We start from the raw sequence: 18488 nt of genomic DNA, 5'->3' as shown, positions 1-18488 counted from the left end.
TGGACAAGCTCGCCCTGGATTACCGTCAGGGACGATATTGGGAAGGAGGCCCCGAAGCCGTGACCAAGATTGATGTCAGACCTGTTTGTTTTGGGCGAATCGAAGGCGCCGAAGCCAAGAATCTCGGGAGAAGGCCGGGACGGCAGGTGACGGTGAGGAGAGAGGTCTGGGCAAGGGACCACTAGGATATCTCCTCCGGCAAGTGTTCTATATCCAATCAGTAGGAGGCCATTACTGAAAAGAGGAGAGGAATCCGCGGGGATGGAGATATCCTGCATTGAGCGGGAATGGCGTTGGTTGGTGTTGGCATGGGGCGTCGAGGTCTGCGTGGCAGCCAAGTGCCAAAAGAGGGAATAATCAAAAATAGTCTGCAAATCCCATGATGATGGCGGCGGGGCCAGAGGTAGTCGAAGACTTGGAGGGTGTGACCGGGGGAAAAGCGATTAAGCTTTGCCGCAGGAAGAATCCAAGATTGGCAGAGACGCAGGGCGCCGTCACATTGCATCGTTTCTGGCCATCCCGGAATGCGGTTGGCGTGGAGTCGTGGAGTCTGGAGTTGGGCGAAGCGGGATGAAGGTGTGGAAGAAGCGTTTGGACTAACAAGGATTGCTGTCGTGGATCTCGGGAATCTTTGCCCTTGTCGTCGAGAGTTGACGAGAGGTCAAATGTTTGGGAAATTCCGACGACTTGCGCGAGTCTCCATAGTATCCCAATTGGGACTAGTCGAGAGACCTGGGAGTCATGTGAGGTCATGTGACCGGGGAAATTATCTCCTTTGGCTCCGGCAAAATAAGAGTGGATCCATCCGTTCATCTGGGTGGGGTCCTCTTCCAGCAAAGATTCGGCGATTTTCTCCTCTTCCAACCGCGCAAAACCTGGAATCCCCTCATGGCGTCGCCCTTCTCGTCGCAACGTCGCAACTCTCCAAGGGCTCTCCACAGATCTGAAATCTCGCCCCGTCTTTCCTGCTCCATCTGGATCATGACCACTCTCCGTGGGGCATATTCTGCACAGGCAAGACAAGGGCCATGGGGATGACGACCCGTGGATCCTCACGGCAAAAACGTCAACTCGGGCTGCTTGTCAAAGTTAGCCTTTTGCCCACCACACCCGGTGCTGCCATGACGAGGTACTTGGCCCGAATACCGCACCTGGCGGGCAGCACCAGGTACCTCGCCATGTCCGAGTTTTTCCCGCCCAACTCCTCCGTCACTCTTGTCGCCCTCCATAGCCATTATCTTCTGTGATCTTGTCTTCAACAACATATTTAAAGACTTTCTCCAGATACCTACCTCTCCTCTTCTTGCTCATCATCAACCCAGTCTTCAGCATTTCGAGTGATACCCCATTTGAAACAACATCAGCTTATCGCCTCTTTCTTCATATCAAGTGTAATCCATTCTAAGACTTTTTGTACCATCTTTCTGAGCTATCGTCACAATGGCAGCTGCCGTCACCACCCCTTACGTCCGCACCGACGGACACGCCCTCGAGGAGACCACCGACTTTGTCGAGGAGGTCAACATCCTCAAGGACCAGTACAACAAGGCACAGAACGACTACGAGGGCGAGTCCAAGTTCGACTCAGAGAAGGACAAGACCGCCTTCCGCCAGTACGAGGATGCCTGCGACCGCGTCAAGACCTTTTACAAGGAGCAGCATGAGAAGCAGACCGTCGAGTACAACCTTGCGGCCCGCGAGAAGTTCGCCATCGACCTCACTGGCAAGATCCCCTGCCGCGATGAGATGACCATCTGGGAGGCCATGGAGAAGCTCAACACCCTCATCGACGACTCGGACCCCGACACCGAGCTTTCTCAGATCCAGCACTTGCTCCAGACCGCCGAGGCCATGCGCCGTGACGGCAAGCCCCGCTGGATGCAGCTTACCGGCCTGATCCACGATCTCGGCAAGCTCCTCTTCTTCTACGGAGCCGAGGGCCAGTGGGATGTCGTCGGTGACACCTTCCCCGTCGGATGCGCCTTTGACAACCGTATTGTCCTCCCCACCACCTTCGAGGGCAACCCCGATATCAACCACCCCGTCCACAGCACCAAGAACGGCATCTACAAGCCTGGCTGCGGTATTGAGAACCTGATGATCTCTTGGGGCCACGACGAGTACATGTACACCGTCTGCAAGGAGCAGTCCAAGCTTCCCCGTGAGGCTCTTGCCATGATCCGCTACCACTCCTTCTACCCCTGGCACCGCGAGGGCGCCTACCGCGAGTTCATGAAGGAGGGTGATGAGGACCTCCTCAAGGCTGTCCTCGCCTTCAACCCCTACGACTTGTACAGCAAGTCTGATGACGCCCCCACCGTCGAGGAGCTCAAGGTATGTTTCTTATTCTTACTCGACCTCAATTGATTTTGAGACTAACAACTCGACAGCCCTACTACATGGAGCTCATTGATGAGTACTTCCCCAGCAAGGTCATCAAGTGGTAGATACGCCCTTTCAGATTGTCATGTTACGACGGGTACGAAATGAGATGGGACTTCTTTGGCATACACGCCCTGGGACACACGTTGCTGTCACCAGAGGCACGGCGTTTTAATTGGGATATTTGATGGATACATATGAGCGGTCTTTGTGTGCGAATGAGATAAAAAAAAACATGGCCATGAGAAGCCTTGACGAGTCAACTGAAAGTACTCGAGTTCAGGAAGTCTAGAATTTCATTGATAGACTAGCGCTCTGAAGAAATTGTTGCGGCGCAAAGATCTAGACCGTGTGATTTCATCTTCGTTTGTCGGTTCAACCATCCTGTCGGAGTATTGCCAGCGTAAATGCCGCGATACGGCTAATCCCATTCAATTATGCCACCCTTCACGGCTGTTACACACATTTCATCTCACTCCACCCAACTTCTGCGACATAGTTGACAGTCGAAACTCATCGTGTCTTTTGACACTAGAACTTCGTTTCATCATCTGTCAACGTACATAACAATCTCCTTACTCTCGAGGCACATGTCGCACCAATCGAATCACTGCATTTGTCGCCACATTGAGATCATGAGAGATTTCTGATTCGGTGGCCGACTCGAAGCGTCATCCAATGGCACGATCGTATTGTCAGAGCCTGTCAGCAACGGGATAACCACCGGAGACCCGACGATTGCACGGATCAGGGGAACCCACACCCCCGAGAGCAGGACCCGCTTACGGAGCTTACGGAGCCGGTCGGAGAATCTGTTTTTGCCCTCACTCGGATGATCACATGGAGCAGCAAAAATGCGTAGTGCGATCCTGACTTGAATCCTTTTCTTCCTGGGCAGCGCAGCGATGCCTTTAGGCCATGCACTCTGAGCAAGGGCAGAAATGATGGGCGGATTGGCAGACCTTTCTCTTCACACATACGCCAGTCGACTCTCACTGGTGGCTTCACCCGAGTTGAGACCAATCCCCCTCTAGCTCCAAAGCAAAATCGTGCACTTACCAACGACCCACAAGCGGCACCCACCGGCACACAAAACTGTAGACATCGTGAGTCACGGAGACGATCCACAAATTGAAAGCCTTAATGAACAGCTTGCGATTCTGCTCTCCTCATCAATCAATACTCATCATCAAGCACAATAGCTCAGGGGTAGAGCGCTGGGCTCATAACCCAGAGGTCCCTGGATCGAAACCAGGTTGTGCTATCTTTCATTTTGATTCTTTTGTCTTTTGGTTCTTTGGACCTGAATGTGGACTTGCAATCTCTTTATACTGTGCATCGTGGACTATTTCGACGGGACAGACCTCTCTTTCTCTTCTTAAGGGAGATTCAAAGATGAGGCCATCACTGACCATGCTTGGACAAATTTGACCATGTGTAAAACTGCCGAGCTGAGAGCCTCAGAGCACGATTGAACCATGATTTCCTCAAAACCTTTTGCGTTGGTTTTTGCACTACCACTGACCGTCTTCCAGCCCTTACGAATTGGTTCATCTCATGTTTCTGATCCACCTTGGGCCAGCATTTGACCAGGTTCGTCGGACTCAAAAGACAGCCGCTCGCCGACCTTATAAAGGTGCAAGCGTGGATTATGTGTTACAAGGTCGTTAAGTCAAACTTGAGCCTCCTCTTCGCCGACTTGGCGGCTCGCCATCCCATAGGCGCGCGCATCTAGGCTACAGCTTTGGCTTGACCTGAAAATCTCACTTGTTTACTCCCGCCAGCCACAGGCAAACGCTTCACTCAAAAAACGGCGACGGGACAATTCGGAATGTTTGCAACGCTCGTCTTTCGTGTGCCGGCGACACGGTTCACGTCAAATTTGACACCCGCACATCTCTTGGCTGAGTCCTCGGGACGAGTAAGATGAGAGCAATGTGGCGAGGGAAAAAGGAATCACTTACCCGTCCATCGAACAAAGTCGTTTTGGACGTTTTGGTTCGATCCTCGGGCAGAAGATGAAATCCTTCAAAGTTTTCGATCCTCTTACCTCCTGCTGTAAGCTGTCCTTCTCATACAACCGCACGGCCATCTTTCAAGACCGTCAACCGCGCCACATGCACCGGCCGATGGTGGAGGGCACTGTGCCTAGCTTCGAGCTTCAGCCTTTTTTCCAGAGGTGACATGTTCGTGGGGGAAGGAAACCAGAGCAGAACAGTGAGTTAGTGAGAGGACAAAGCGGGCGACAGATGCAGGTTGCCGCTTGCCGGTGGCCGAGCGTTCGACTTTTTGAAAAGGTGATGGACTTTTTGATACATGGTATAGCCACACTGCTCAGACCTTTTTGCTGCCAAACGCAAGATACGCTTTGCTCGCGCAGGGCCAAGACACGGCCGAAGACGACCGCTGCGTCAACGAATCGACACTATGGCTGGAGAAGCACATGAAGATGCTTGGACAGAGTACAGGATCGCCACACGGGAAGACGGGCTCTAGGCCGTGGCGACTTTTTCTACTTTGGAAATCCCGGGGTAGGAACCGTAGGATCAACCGGCTAAGGAATATCATACAGGATTCAACTTTGAGCCGCATGATTTGACGATGGAAGAGGCGATGTCGCGAAACATCCAACGGCGCTTACAGACGCGCAGGCTGACGAAGGGAGGATGTGGCTTTCAAGTTCCTGATGAATCATCATGCAGCCCCCCAAAGGGGACTCCTCCGTCTCAGCAGACGCGCCTGTCTCTTCTGTGATGCCGATATACCCTTGGTTACAACGGGAAGTCATACGAACCCGAAAGCCGCCCGAGAGCTGCATGGTGGCGGCCGTCCATCCTGCCCCCATGCCTCCCTTGAGATTACCTCTCGCCTTGCAGCCCACCTCAGTCTGAACTGCTCCCCTCGCATGCCTGTACTCAGCACTAGGAGAGCGGACCTTGGTTCCGGCGGCCGGGTAGAAGCGAACATACGTACAAAGTTACCCACTCGGGCTTGTCTGACACTCGTGATAACCGCCCACCTAGACGGCCATGGACCCAAGACCGCTTAGTACCCGGGACCGACTGTCAGAACGACACACACACACACACACAAGCCAACCGCAGCACGCAACCACACACGCTCACTCCCACTCAGACTGTTCCAAACATCATCTCATCTCTTTTGCCTTCCCTCTCAGCCCGAAGATATTGAAACTATCCCGCCGTCTTGGTGCCGCCCGCCTTGGTATAAAGCCCACTGGTTGGGACATGGGTGTCTAGAAACAAGATACATCCCTTCCGCGGCGCAAACTCCAACAGTTCCTCGTTTCGCAACGCTCGACCGAAAAGGCTAGATCACGGTTCATCCCCGAACGACAGCACCGTGCTCTTTTTTGAGGTTAATCGCGCGGTGGCCAATATCCCAGCGCAGGTTTCCCACCTTATCTAAAGGTTGGGTCGACCGTTGAAGAGTTGGAATTTCTGGAAGCTGTTTCTTCTTTCGCTACACCGAACGAACAAGGTTGTGACAGAGAGATTAATACTGGGTGGACTAGGTAAGTTACTCCTACATAGAGTGCTGGTTCTTATAATGGAATTCGTGTTTGCTGACTCCCACTTTAGGGTCATTCAATTAGACACTCTCACAGCCCTCGGCATACGCATTAGCCAGAGATTGTCAAGATGAGATCGACACTCTCCAGGAGCGTGCTCTTCTTCCTCTATGGCCTAGCGGCAGCCGCCCCCTCGCCGTCGTCCAACACTGGTGTCTCGAGGAGACAGGACAACGCGCAGCCTGGTTCGTCAACCCCGGCAGACTCTGACCAAGGCCCGAAGTCTTGCAACACTGCCGACAACAGACAGTGCTGGGTTGAAGGATTTGACATCAAGACTGCTTACGAGGAGTCGACCCCGGATACTGGGGTGACTAGAGAGGTTGGTTGGCCTGTATGCCCCGAGACTATCTTAATGCTAACAAGCTGGGCAGTATGATTTGGTTCTCACGGAGCATACAACATTCCAAGGTCTGGATGGCATGACCAAGAACACTGCGATGTTGATCAATGGTGGCTTCCCGGGCCCGAACATCAAGGCAAACTGGGGCGACAAGATCAAGGTCAGAGTTGTGAATAACCTCAGGTCGAACGGGTGAGTAACGACAGCGCAACCATCTCTCAAAATATTGACTCGTTGACACCCCCGCAGTACCTCAATGCATTGGCACGGCCTGCGAATGCTGAACAACAACCAAAACGATGGTGTTAACGGCATCACCGAGTGCCCCATTCCACCAGGAGCCAGCAAGACGTACGAGTGGCGTGCAGAGCAGTATGGCTCATCATGGTACCACTCGCATTTCTCCGACCAGTACGCGAACGGTATTGCCGGTACAATCCAGATCGACGGACCTACATCCAAGAACTACGATGAGGATCTCGGTACCTACTCCATCACGGATTGGTACTACAAGTCCGCTGATGAGATCCGTTCCACCTTCACTGCCCCTGCTGCCGTCCCCGCCAGCGACAACATCCTCTTCAACGGCACCAACATCAACAAGAACGGAGGTGGCAACTACTCCCGTGTAACGCTCAAGAAGGGCAAGTCCCACAAGATCCGTCTCGTCAACATGTCCGTGGACAACACCTTCTCGGTGAACCTCGTCGGCCACAAGATGACGGTGACGGGAACCGACTTCGTGCCCGTCAAGCCCTTTGAAACGGACTCGCTCTACTTGACCGTCGGCCAGCGCTACGATATCATCATCGACGCCGACCAAGACGCCAGCAAGGCATACTGGTTCAACGTCTCCTTCCCGTCCAACAGACTCTGCGGCACGTCCAACATGAACAAGCCCGCTGCCATCTTCCAGTACGAGGGTGCGTCAAACAGCCTCATGCCCAAGGATGCCGGCAAGGCGCCCACCGATGCCCAGTGCCAGGACAAGACGGACTTTGAGCCCATCTTTAGCGTCGACGTCAACTCCACGTCCTTCTCCAAGACTCAGGATGATACTCTTGATATCACCGTCGACACGAGTAGGACTACTGGCAGTCAACAGGTTTTCTGGAAGGTCAACGGCCAGAACATGGACATCAACTGGGACCAGCCGACGCTGTCTTACCTCGCCAAGAACAGCACTGACTACCCCGATAACTACAACGTCTTTGAGGTTCCTGCGGACAACGCTGTAAGTTTACCCTTATCACTCAGAACGAAGACCATCATCTAACATACATCGCAGTGGGCATTCTGGGTCGTCGAGAACTTGTTCCCCGCCCCTCACCCCATGCATCTCCACGGCCACGACTTCTACATCCTAGGCCATTCCGAGCCCGCCTCCAGCGGCCGCGGTGACGGTGTCCGCTTCAACGCGCAGACCGACGTCTCCAAGCTCAACTTCAAGAACCCCACCAGGCGCGACGTGACCACCTTGCCCGGCCGAGGCTGGCTCGTCGTGGCCTTCAAGACAGACAACCCCGGCGCATGGCTCTTCCATTGCCACATTGCGTGGCACGTCAGCCAGGGTTTGTCGGTGCAGTTCCTGGAACAGACTGATAAGATCACGGATACTCTCAGGGTTCAGGATATGGATGATATGTGTAACCAGTGGCAGACGTACTCGAAGAAGGCTCCTTACCCCCAGACCGACTCTGGCCTGCGTAAGCTTAAGATGTAAGGGGTACTATGTCATCATACGGCACAGAAACTTTGCAAAGATTGTAATCGATTGTTTGTTTAATCGTTTGTTTGTTGGGTCATTCGTGGGAAATTGAGTGGCGTAGCGGTCCGAGCATGTTCATGACTGTCGGAAAGAAGGAGCATCATAGATAAGAAATAACATTTATGCTAATCATCATTATTGGTTACCTAATAATTCCTTGTTCGGTTGCCCATTCCCACTAAAACTACGCGTAGTATTGTTTCGACTTGACTTCGAGTGACATCATCTCCGCATCGCTGAGTATTACTTAGGTATTTGCACTTGCAAGCCTTATGGCGCTGTATATTGCGGCCATTTGTTCCACCAGAGTTGAATGAATTGTGAATTTAATGGCTTCATTGCAACAGGCTTTCAATCTGTTAAGTACACTCTAATGCAAAATCTAGACCTCTACAAACGACCGACGCGAGCCGAGGGGCTCTCAAACTTCCACTGTCTGCACCAATGAGCCATCAACTCCGGCGTCACAGGTCCAACAGAGCGCAGCGCAGGACTGCAAGCCACCGTTCTCGTAGTCTCATACGTCCTAGAGTTCGATATATTCTCTCCCGCAGAAGCAGCGCCTCGATAGAAGTCGACCAGCTTCAAGCCAGGATTCCGATCGGCGCCAAGTGCTCCCGGCGCCTTGCGGCTCGCCTCCAGTCTCTCGACCCATTTCTTGAAGGTGATGAGGTCAGGAAGTTGATTCCTTCCGTAGTACTGCTGAATAGCAGGGACCAGCTTGTCAAATGTTGTGATGGATGGGTTGCTGCCGTGGAAGTACCCTTCGTGGTAGTCTTTCGACTCCTCAGTCAGACCGCCAATATCCAGAATCATTCTCGACATCGTCTCAACCGGGACCCAGGCGGTCGTATTCATGCCAGATAGGTGCCTCGGTAACGCCTTGAGAACAAGACTACTCGCGATGATGGAGGGCAGCCACTCTTGGCGACTCCAAGCGCCGCCATCGGCAAGAGGCCCAGCGATCTGACCAACACGAACGATGGCCAGCGGGAAGTCTCCGACCTTGGCCGCATCTTCAAGTACCATGCTCGAGATGAGCTTGCTCTGGCCGTATCCGAGACCCGAGATTCCGTATTCCCGCAGGGATTTCTCCGGTACGGGGCCGCGGCTTGCATCCCACTCGCTGGTGGTACCGATGGTTGACACGAATACCAGCACGACACGCTTATCCGCCGTGGCAGCAAAGTCGGCCAAGTTGCGGCATCCCTTGATGTGTGGCTCAAACGCATCAAGAGGCATGTTGAAGTTGACCGCCCAAGCGTTGTGAACGATACGGTCCGCCTCTTTGAGTAGACGAGAGTAGACTTCCTGCGATAATCCCATGTTGGGTTGCGACAGATTGGTGTGGAAGAACTCGACCTTGCCGCTTTCTTCTGGGCGGGCTAGCTCGCGTTCCTTCATGGCGTTGGCCTGCTTTCCGGCACCACCGTCGTTTGATCTGTTGAAGCAAATGACTCTCTTAACGTGCGGGTTGCGGATCAACTCATCGAGCAAGTAACATCCCATGTTTCCGGTTGATCCGGTGAGAATGACAGTCTGCTGCTCTTTCGCTGGCTCAGGGCGCCCAGGTTTGGCGTGAACCAGGTTCTGTCGAATCTTCTGATATAGCCTGTCAATTGCTTGGTGATTCTCACTCTCGCTCGTAGCACCACCATTGGCCTTGCCCTGGCCGGATTGCAAGATGTGACCAGCGAGCTGGTGGGTACTAACGTGAGTATACATATCGCGAGCCTCAATAGTCGTGTCACTGTAGTGCTTATCGGTAGCGCGCAGACTAGCAGTGATGAAACGTGCAGCAGCAATGATTTGCAACGAGTCCATGCCAGCCGCGAAGAAATCAGTGTCGGACTCCAAGTGAGGAACGCCGAGGTGCTTGCGGAGGAGATTCTCAATGGACTTGCTGAGCGCAGCCTGGGAGCTCAGATCGAGCCGCGGCACCTTGGACAGGGGCACCTCTCTAGGATTAGCGTAGAGCTCCTCAATCTCATCGGCATAAAGCTTGACTGTCGCCGATCTCTTGAGGGTGCCCTTGTCTGCCATGAGGAACGGCTTCTCCGGATTGGACACGGTGATCAAGTGCCGAACAATCCGACCGTGCGTTGCTTTTTATTCCCGGGTCAGCGCTACATCTTCTCCAATGATGGATCAAAGTGACGTTAGTTTGGGTGTGTGGTGGAGGGCTTACCAATGGTCTCGTTAGCCTCGGCAACTTGCGGCATGATGCGGTCAATCAAATCGTCAATCTCCTCGTTCGTCTTGGGCTGCACAAACGGCTCCACGATCAAAGCGGGCTGGAATTTCTGGGCTCCCACGATGAGAGCAGCCTTGACCGCCGGGTTCCCAGCAATGATGTCTTCCATTCTCACGGGGTTGAGCTTCTCTCCATTGGAAAGATTGATGATGTTGTCGGCTCGACCGTAGAATTTCCAGTGGTGCGGCAGCGTCGGGTGAGGCTTGTACAAGTCGCTCGTCGCGTACTCCTCTCTATCGGGGAACGTGTAGAAGATGCCCTGGATCGGAATCTGTTTCGATTTCCTGGTGATCACCACCTCGTAAACATCCTCGTCGGACGTGGCCTTTCGGAACTCGACGCCAGAGAGCTCCTCGTTGTAGATGAAATACTGCCACAGCGCTGTATTCTTCTGGTGATAGATGCAGAACGGTAGAGTCCTAGCAGTCTCAGCATGCTGTCGGTCCTATTTGAGAGGTAGAGGGAACTAACTTACTCAGTGGCACCAATGATGTTGAGCAATTTAACACCATTCCTGTGGAGAATATCACCGGCTTCCTTGTTGAGAGGACCTGGGGTCTCATTAGTTCTCGGCCTTCATGCATCATCTTTTCGGGGAAAACGTACCGCCTCCGAAACCAACAAAGTTGAGCCGCTTCAGTACCTCGATTTGATCGGGACGGTGGACCATCTCCTCCAGAAGGGATGGAGGTAGTGCCGCACTTTTCGCGCCTGTAGCCTTGAGAATCTCAATCGTAAGATCAGGGCTAAGTGGACGGTCAGGGAACGTGAAGATGATGGGCTTGTTGCTGAGAACCGCATTCCCAATGAACCCATAGACGCCACCAGCATGGAATAATGGCACTGGGCACGTCAGCTACTATCAACCAAGTTAGGAACTTCAACTCATAATGCTCACTGGGACTGAAATGTGTATCTGCCAATGACCCCATGGCCCGTGCAATAGGAATTGTGCCATTCCACTCCGGAAACTCGTGCTGCGCATCCATCAAGGCGATAGAGCCATGTTTGATGACAATCGGCTTGGGAAGACCTGTGCTACCGCTGGTGTGGAGGACAAGGAAAGGATCCCATTCTGCCTCCGCTGCAGTTTTTGTATATGGTACGTTTGGAACTTGAGGTTTGGAAAGGATGTCATGCAGAGGCTCGATCTCGATTTGCTTCATGTCCCAATGTTTTACCCAGAAGTCGACAGCAGACTGGTGTGATGGCGGACGCACCACCAACCGGCAGTCGGATAGCTTGAACAGGTTCAGCTGCGCTTCGAGAGGGTTTCTAGGAGATACGAAGAGGGCCTATTGAGTTACAAGTCAGTGGCTTTGCTATCCAAAGAAACCAGCCAGAGGGTAGCTGACCTTGTATCCTGCCTTGATGCAGGCGACGGTCATGATCTAGTATTGTGTCAGTCGGGAGTTCCACGTCACGAGGGAGCTCTTGCTGGTCAACCCACACAGTATCTGGCATCATTCGGACCCATATAGGCAATGGTAGGAAATGTGTTTGGGGCAGGGACCCCGCAGGTGTCCAGGAGGAAGTGCGTAATGCAGTTGATAGCATTCGCAAAATCTCTATAGGTGACAACTCTCCACCCATCTCGAGGCTCCGACGTGTATGGCGTTGAGAAACACGTCCGATTAGGCTCGTACGCAGCCCTCTCGTCAATGATGAACGGGAAAGTCCGCTGTCCACAGACGGAGAGAGTCCTCGGTTCCGTGACTTGTACGGTAGTTGTAGCCATTGTTATTTTCGTCGACGATGATAAATAAGGATACGGCATGGCTACATAGACGCACCACGCCAAACCCCTCCAAACCCCAAAATCGACGAGACCAAAGCGCACTCATATACTGTTTCCAGTCCCTCGGTTGCGGCCTGAAAGTTAAGACGACACGTGACGAATCGTGGTATTTCTAAGCCTTATGAGGGGGAGATAACAAAGAGACTTTAAACCCGCGAGAGTCTATCTGTTGGGATGAGCTCTCCAGTGTCCTGGACACCACGTATTTGTGATTGTTACAGAGTTCCGCCAGCGGGCTGCCTCGGTCGGAGGTTAGGTCAAACTTTCCGTTTCGGCCGCTTAGAAGCGTCAGCGGCAGGGTCAAGCAACCGATAGGAATGATATTTTCGGTACCGTCTTCGCATCAAGCTTCAATAATTCGGCGCCGAGATGTGACGTACCGACTCTTGAGTTGTTCTCAAATGTCGGAAGAGAGAACGAGGAGATGACAGGCCACGGCTCTTCCCAAGTGCGTGGTTGTCCGAATATGAGACAATGGAAATCACCGTGGATTTATTCCCAACAGATCAAGTTCTGGTATGGCACATGCACCTGAATTGAGCACTATGGGAGCCGGTTTTATCGTCCAAGCTACGTTATGGCCAAGCTTGTCCCCGATTTTGGCTGCCTTCGCTGGCGGTATGAATATGATCCACGTTAAGCTCAGCTCGCGGCTTCGCTTGGGTATCGATTGCTATCCAAATGGACTCCAAATGGACTTTGACATAGTATGGTAGCTTCTTGAACTCCGGGAAGACACTGAAGATGCCCAATGCGATCAAGTCCAGACCCTGCTCCAGATTCTTCTTAGGAACCCACGATGTAGCGCTACCTTGCAATATGGGAGACAACAACGTTTCGTCTGAGCTACTGACTCGTTCGAGATCTCCCAGATGCCTCGGTAATTCAATGTTTATCGTGCGGGGAAGCTCTAGATATTGGCCATAGCTTCATGCTAGACAATGCAGAGGGAAGGTTTGGGTCCATCTGGGGGGGGGGGGGGGGGGGGGGGGCATAGAGGTTGACGAGAACATGCTGTCGGTTATTCTCAGCAACTCGTACTCGCGCCACTGCAGTTGATAAAATAATAATAAAACCTTCCTCGAAGCTTGTGGAGCTTCCAAACCACTAGGACTGCAGTGCAACATGGAGACATCTCAATCAACCGTAGCAAACTAGAGTGACGTCAAATATAGTGCCGGACTCGAATACCCGATTCAGGCTAGAGTACCGTCGCAAAGAACCATGTTCCTCACGCCAAGGACTGCCGTTGAGATCTATAAAGGGGGCTCCCTAGTCCAGGAACTCGGGAAACATGCGGGACGGCATCGGCACTTGCGGAGAGCCAAAGACCCCCCCCCCCGACGGGCCACATGTTAACGTTCTTCAGTCGCGCCGAATCGCATCGGCAACACTGGTCTACCCTCCCGCGTCCGGATTTCCGGCACGTGTTTTGAGTTCGTTGGCCGAAGTCAAAGTGTTTCCATTGGAGTGTCCGTCGGAGGAAGTGGAGCGCGAGCTCCGTCCCGCCAGTGAACAGAGAGGAGCCGGTGCCCCAAGCGGTCTGGCGTCTGAAGCTTTCGCTTCTAGTCAAGGCCGAACGAGTTTGCGATTCCATCTACTGTTCGGTAAGTGCCAGATCAAGAGGGTTTACGTAAGTGTCCCGGTCTCAGACCTGATCGGCGTAGAGGAGGCACATGTCCGTCAAAGGGATGCTGAATCTCGAATTCAAGGTAATCGATTTACTTGTTCCACCTGGTATTACATGCTTGTGACAAATGCCCTCCAACTCCTATCCCCTTCTATGATATGACGAAGTAATGAAATCCCAAAAGCCATTGACTTTTCCAGCCATCTAATCAAACACATCCGTCACGTAGCGGATGTTCCTCAGCGCCTCAAACCATTCCTTGACGCTCTCCTCGTCCGTCTCCTCACCCTTGGCCTTCTCCATCTCAACCTTGATCTTGAGCATAGTCTCCTTGGCAGACTCAGCCACACCGCGCGAGCCACAAACGTACGCCTTGGCACCCTTCTTCCACAGGTCAACGAGCTCCTCGCGATCCTGCCATATGCGGTCCTGCACGTGCTTGCACCCCTCGCTCTTATCGCACTCCCGGCTGTAAGCGCGACGGACAGAGACGGCACCCATCTCTTCCCACTTGTCAAACTCGTCACGGTACAGATCGTCCTGCTCGGGGGAGCGGCATCCGAAGAAGAGCAGCGCAGGCGCGAGGGTGCGGCCTGCTGCGAGCATAGTGGCGCGCTCCTGGATGAAGCCGCGGAAGGGAGCGAGACCGGTGCCGGCGGCAACGCAGACCATGGGCGTGTGCTCGGCGTCAGAGGGGAGGCTGAAGGCGGCGTGGGAGGGGCGGATGGCGATGTGGAGGCTGTCGCCCTCGGCGAGGGAGTCGAGGTAAGAGGAGGCGACGCCGATGTAGGGGCCCTGGCCTGAGAGCGAAGGCTCGTTGAGGACGGAGAAGGTCAGGGTGACGTTGTTGGGGTACGCCATGGGCGAGGAGGAGATGGAGTACTGTCTGATGCGCATCGGCGGCATCATGGACAGGAAGACGCCAATCGGGAGGTCGATTGAGGGGTGGCGCTCGAGGAGATCGAGGACGGAGACGCGCTTGCCGCTGACTTCGTCGGCGTAGGCGTCGCCGGACAGACGGTTCAGTTCAGTCTTGGTCGTCTCATCCTTGGCATGCTCTGCGAGAGCAAGGAGGTTCTGCAAGATTGTTAGTATCAATGGTCAAGGTAAGTAGAAAGGTTGATGCTTACTCTTCTCGTAGCCGGTTGCGAAAGCTCGACATAAGAGCTCAAGAGGTCGTTGGCGGGCACGGAGGTATCGACCGGGAGGGACGTAGGGCCGTCAGTCTTGATGCTAAGGTGGGCATCACGGGCGATGTGGAAACGACGCATCGCGCGGTGGACAGTCTCCTTGGGGTTGATGGGCAGAACGGCAAGGTAGTCGCCCGCAGTGTACATCATGTCCTCGGGAAGCTTGATCTCGACGTGCTTCTTGATGCTCTTAGAGTCGCTGCCCTTGGTAAGCGTCGCAGTCTTGGTGACGGTAGCCTCCTTGACGTCCTGGCGCAGGATCGAGGTTCTGGGGTTGCTGATGACAACGCCGACGCCCTTGGTCTTGGTGTCCTCTGCAGAGGTCGTCTTGTACTTGTTGGTCAAAGAGGGCCAAAGAATATCGTCCTCCCATGACTCAAAGTTAGTGAAGACCTCGCCGCTCGAAACATCCGTCAGACCGACTTCGGCCAGGCGAGTCGCACCAAGCTGCTCGAGAGTGGTGTCGACCAACATGGGAACGCGGTGGAAAGTCTGGACCCAATCCTTGTGACCGCAGCCAAAGACGGCATAGTTGACGTCCTTGAGGGGCGCCTTGGCCTTGTCCTGTCCCTCGATCCAAGCCACAAAGTGACCAGCGTTGTCGGGAGGTTGGCCCTCGTACGATGCCGTGATGATAACGACGGGCTGGTCGGTGGGCAGACTGCCGTTGGCGCTGTCCAGGCAGTCGATCTTTGTCGCGCGGAAGCCGTGGGAGGCGGCATCGGAGGCGACGCGCTGCGCCAAAGCCTCGCAGGTTCCGCTGTTGGATCCGTAGAGGATCGTCAGCGGCATTCCAGTCTCGCCCCCGGCAGCAGCACCGCTGGCCTTGGCCTGCTCGGCCTGCTTCTCGGGCTCAGCGAGACCGGCCAGGCGACGCTCCAGGGTCGTCGGTGTGAGGTTGTCGCGGAGGATAGCGCGCATGTGCATATCCTTGGGCTTGATGGTGAGGGTCTGCTTGATACCAAAGTGGTAGTTGGGGTCCAGCACAAAGTTGAAGTTCTGGAGAAGCATGACCATGACCAAAAGAGCCTCTTGCCAGGCAAAGGGGCGACCGATGCAACCTCTCATGCCGTTACCGAATGGCTTCCAGCAGTTGGGGAATTCCTTGGTGATGCGGTTGAAGTTCTCATCCATCATGCGCTCGGGCTTGAATTCGTTGGCGTCCTCGCCAAAGACAGCGGGGTCGAGCTGGGACTTGGCGAGGAGGTTCATGATGGTCTCACCAGCGCCCACAGCGTACTTGCCACCAATCACGGTATCCTCAAAGGCCTCGACGGTGAAGACCGGGATCGTTGCGTTGACACGCAGAGTCTCGCGGAGAACACCGTTGATGTAGGGCAGCTTGGACAAGTGGTCGACCTTGATCTGTCCCTTTCCGACAACATCGTCGACCTCCTGCTGGGCCTTGCGGTACGCCTCGGGGTGCTTCAGCAGTTGGTAGAAAGCGAAGGACAAGAGTCCTGACGTCGTTTCGTGACCGGCGATGAGGAATGTGATCAAGTTGTCCATGATACTCTCGTCCGTCATCTTCTTCCCCGTCTTCGTGTCGACTCCCTCCAGCATGGCCGTGAGCAAATCCCGGCGATTGCTCTTCCCGTCCTTTCTTGACTCGAGAACCTCTCTGGCTGTGGTTCTGAGGGTGTCGATGTCCTGCTGGAACTTTTGGTCCTTTGCGCTGTAGAACATGGAGGGTAGCGGCAGACGACGCGACCTGTTGCCGGCCTCGGTCAAAAAGTCGCCCATGGCCTCGATAAAGGGGTGGAGAACGGCCGAGTAGTAGCTGTTGAACCGGTATCCCATTGAGCACAAAGCCAATGTGTCGAGCGTCAACCGCGTGAAGTCGTCCGTCACTATGATTGCCGATTCAGGGCCGTAACGCGCCCATTTCAATGCCAGCTGGCTGGCGATATCGTGCATTTCGTCGTACATGTTGCGAATCGAAAGGGGACCGAAGGCGGGCATGAGAACGCGGTGAGCGATACCCCAGCTCTCCTCGCCCATCCTCGCTGTGAAAAGTCCATCGTGGACGCCTGCTCTGACTTGCTACTTGGGAATGAGTATGACTTCCATGTACACATACAGACTGCTAAAATGAGCGCAGTTCGGCTTAATAAACTCACACTTAATGCCTGATTCACGGACTTCTTGAAACGCTTCTCATCGCAAGTCTCGTTCACCAGCTCCCGTGTCGAGACCAGGACAACTGAACGTCCTGGAAATCTCAATCGGTAAATTTCACCTTCAGGCGCACATGTCACTGTCAGCTGCGTGTCGTCGACAAGATAAGGGGGGGGGGGGGGGGGAAGGGGGGTCTGGCTCGCATGAGTCAGGGGTCTTCTCTTACCATACTGGTCCGCAAGCGAGATCATGGATCCCAGGGGAAATTCAGGGTCGATCTCGTTGATGTTGCCGAGAAACGGCAGCCCAGAGGGCTCTGGGATCGGTACTGTTTCCGACATGCTGTGTGTATGTGTGTGCAATGTGGAGTGTGTTCGTATACGTGTGTTGTTGTTGTTGTTGTATGTGTCGAGGGTATGGTATGGTCCTCGGGTGTTGTTGATGTGGTCAGTCACCTGTGAGATCTGAATGCACTTCTTATGTGATGAGACAAAGCCCAGCAACAGGAGGGGATATCGGCCTGATAATATTCAAATTCGAAAATCGCCTGAGCCCCCCCCCCCCCCCCCCCCCCCCCATTCATATATGTGGCTATTCTCTGAGCTTGTCAGGCGTTATGCCTCGGTCCCATCATCATGCGTGGAGCAGGAGGATGAACGCTGATATCATGCCCGAAAAAAGATTTCCCATCTTCCCACTTTTTTTCCTCACGGCGAGGTGAGCGACAGGTGGGCCAATCCCGGCCATCTCAATGGTCAAGATGAACGCAATCGTGCGGATTCGTGCCAGCTTCGTAGCCCAGCTCGGCCATCCCGTCCGTCCCCGTCTCTAGTGAAACATGGCATTCGGCGCCAGTCCAATTCCGCGCCGACTTGCTTAAGCGTTCTCTGCCCTATGGAATGCCAGCAAAGTAAGCAGTGACTACTCGCTAACGAGTCGAGACTCGAGGAGGGGCCTTTGGAGTGTTGCATTTGTTGGTGGGCGGTGAAGCCAGGGGGTTCTTGTCACTCCCATGCAACGAGTCGGATTTGGTATCCTCATCCCGCGATCTTGGTCCATATCATTTTTTGCAGAGTGTTTCATTGCTGAAATGCTCCGTTTAATGATTAGATGAATCTCATAGGATCGGTGCCGAGGGGGCCGACTCATGAGACCATTCCCATTTCGAATCTGACCAGAAACCAACATGCCCGCCCACCGGCACCCACCCGCGTGCCAAGGCCTCCCAGAGTCCCAACCCGTTGGATCCTAAAACTAAGGCCGCCAGGGGTTTAGTCCCGAGATCCGTCGCCTACGTGCATCTACGGCGCAGCGATGGACAACTGCCGTCATCACGGCGAATTTTCACAGCCCAGCTGCCGGCCGTCGAGTTGCCCCATGCCGCTCCGTCGGCCAAACCGAACCCTTTGTCCT

At 54.1% G+C, this 18488-nt stretch overlaps 5 protein-coding genes and 1 non-coding gene across 6 annotated transcripts; 4 read left to right on the top strand and 2 right to left on the bottom strand.

Annotated features, from left to right (window-relative positions):
- Positions 1-914: 914 nt before the first annotated feature.
- On the top strand, positions 915-1344 carry BDP81DRAFT_109145 (uncharacterized protein). Its single transcript, XM_060581450.1, has one exon. It carries the CDS (start codon positions 1029-1031, stop codon positions 1245-1247), a length of 219 nt encoding a protein of 72 aa, XP_060440420.1. The 5' UTR covers positions 915-1028; the 3' UTR covers positions 1248-1344.
- Positions 1345-1440: 96 nt separating this feature from the next.
- Positions 1441-2447, top strand: BDP81DRAFT_330136 (inositol oxygenase; the record flags this gene model as incomplete). The annotated part of the gene is made up of 2 exons (XM_060585375.1): positions 1441-2334; positions 2391-2447. 2 exons carry the CDS (start codon positions 1441-1443, stop codon positions 2445-2447), a joined length of 951 nt encoding a protein of 316 aa, XP_060440419.1.
- A 1127-nt stretch (positions 2448-3574) lies between these two features.
- Positions 3575-3646, top strand: BDP81DRAFT_t301. Its single transcript has one exon. It is a non-coding gene; the product is annotated as a tRNA-Met (tRNA).
- Positions 3647-6044: 2398 nt separating this feature from the next.
- On the top strand, positions 6045-8196 carry BDP81DRAFT_409938 (multicopper oxidase; the record flags this gene model as incomplete). Its single annotated transcript, XM_060589095.1, has 4 exons — positions 6045-6296; positions 6349-6509; positions 6567-7551; positions 7606-8196. 4 exons carry the CDS (start codon positions 6045-6047, stop codon positions 8038-8040), a joined length of 1833 nt encoding a protein of 610 aa, XP_060440418.1. The 3' UTR covers positions 8041-8196.
- Positions 8184-10164, bottom strand: BDP81DRAFT_437595 (male sterility protein-domain-containing protein). The gene has a single exon (XM_060591241.1). The coding sequence runs from the start codon at positions 10126-10128 to the stop codon at positions 8476-8478; it is 1653 nt and encodes a 550-aa protein (XP_060440417.1). The 5' UTR covers positions 10129-10164; the 3' UTR covers positions 8184-8475.
- A 3807-nt stretch (positions 10165-13971) lies between these two features.
- Positions 13972-17416, bottom strand: BDP81DRAFT_329826 (cytochrome P450; the record flags this gene model as incomplete). The annotated part of the gene is made up of 4 exons (XM_060585347.1): positions 13972-14844; positions 14898-17000; positions 17078-17196; positions 17302-17416. 4 exons carry the CDS (start codon positions 17414-17416, stop codon positions 13972-13974), a joined length of 3210 nt encoding a protein of 1069 aa, XP_060440416.1.
- Positions 17417-18488: the final 1072 nt, after the last annotated feature.

Source organism: Colletotrichum phormii (assembly GCF_030913505.1).
Source record: "Colletotrichum phormii strain CBS 102054 chromosome Unknown BDP81scaffold_24, whole genome shotgun sequence".
NCBI lineage: Eukaryota > Fungi > Ascomycota > Sordariomycetes > Glomerellales > Glomerellaceae > Colletotrichum > Colletotrichum phormii.
Note: the sequence above shows the minus strand (reverse complement) of the source record. Positions and strands in the feature narration are given on the sequence as shown.

Excerpts from the sequence above, each read along its gene's own strand:
- BDP81DRAFT_109145 (XM_060581450.1), top strand. The coding sequence starts at position 1,029 with ATGGGGATGACGACCCGTGGATCCTCACGGCAAAAACGTCAACTCGGG.
- BDP81DRAFT_437595 (XM_060591241.1), bottom strand. The coding sequence starts at position 10,128 with ATGGCAGACAAGGGCACCCTCAAGAGATCGGCGACAGTCAAGCTTTAT.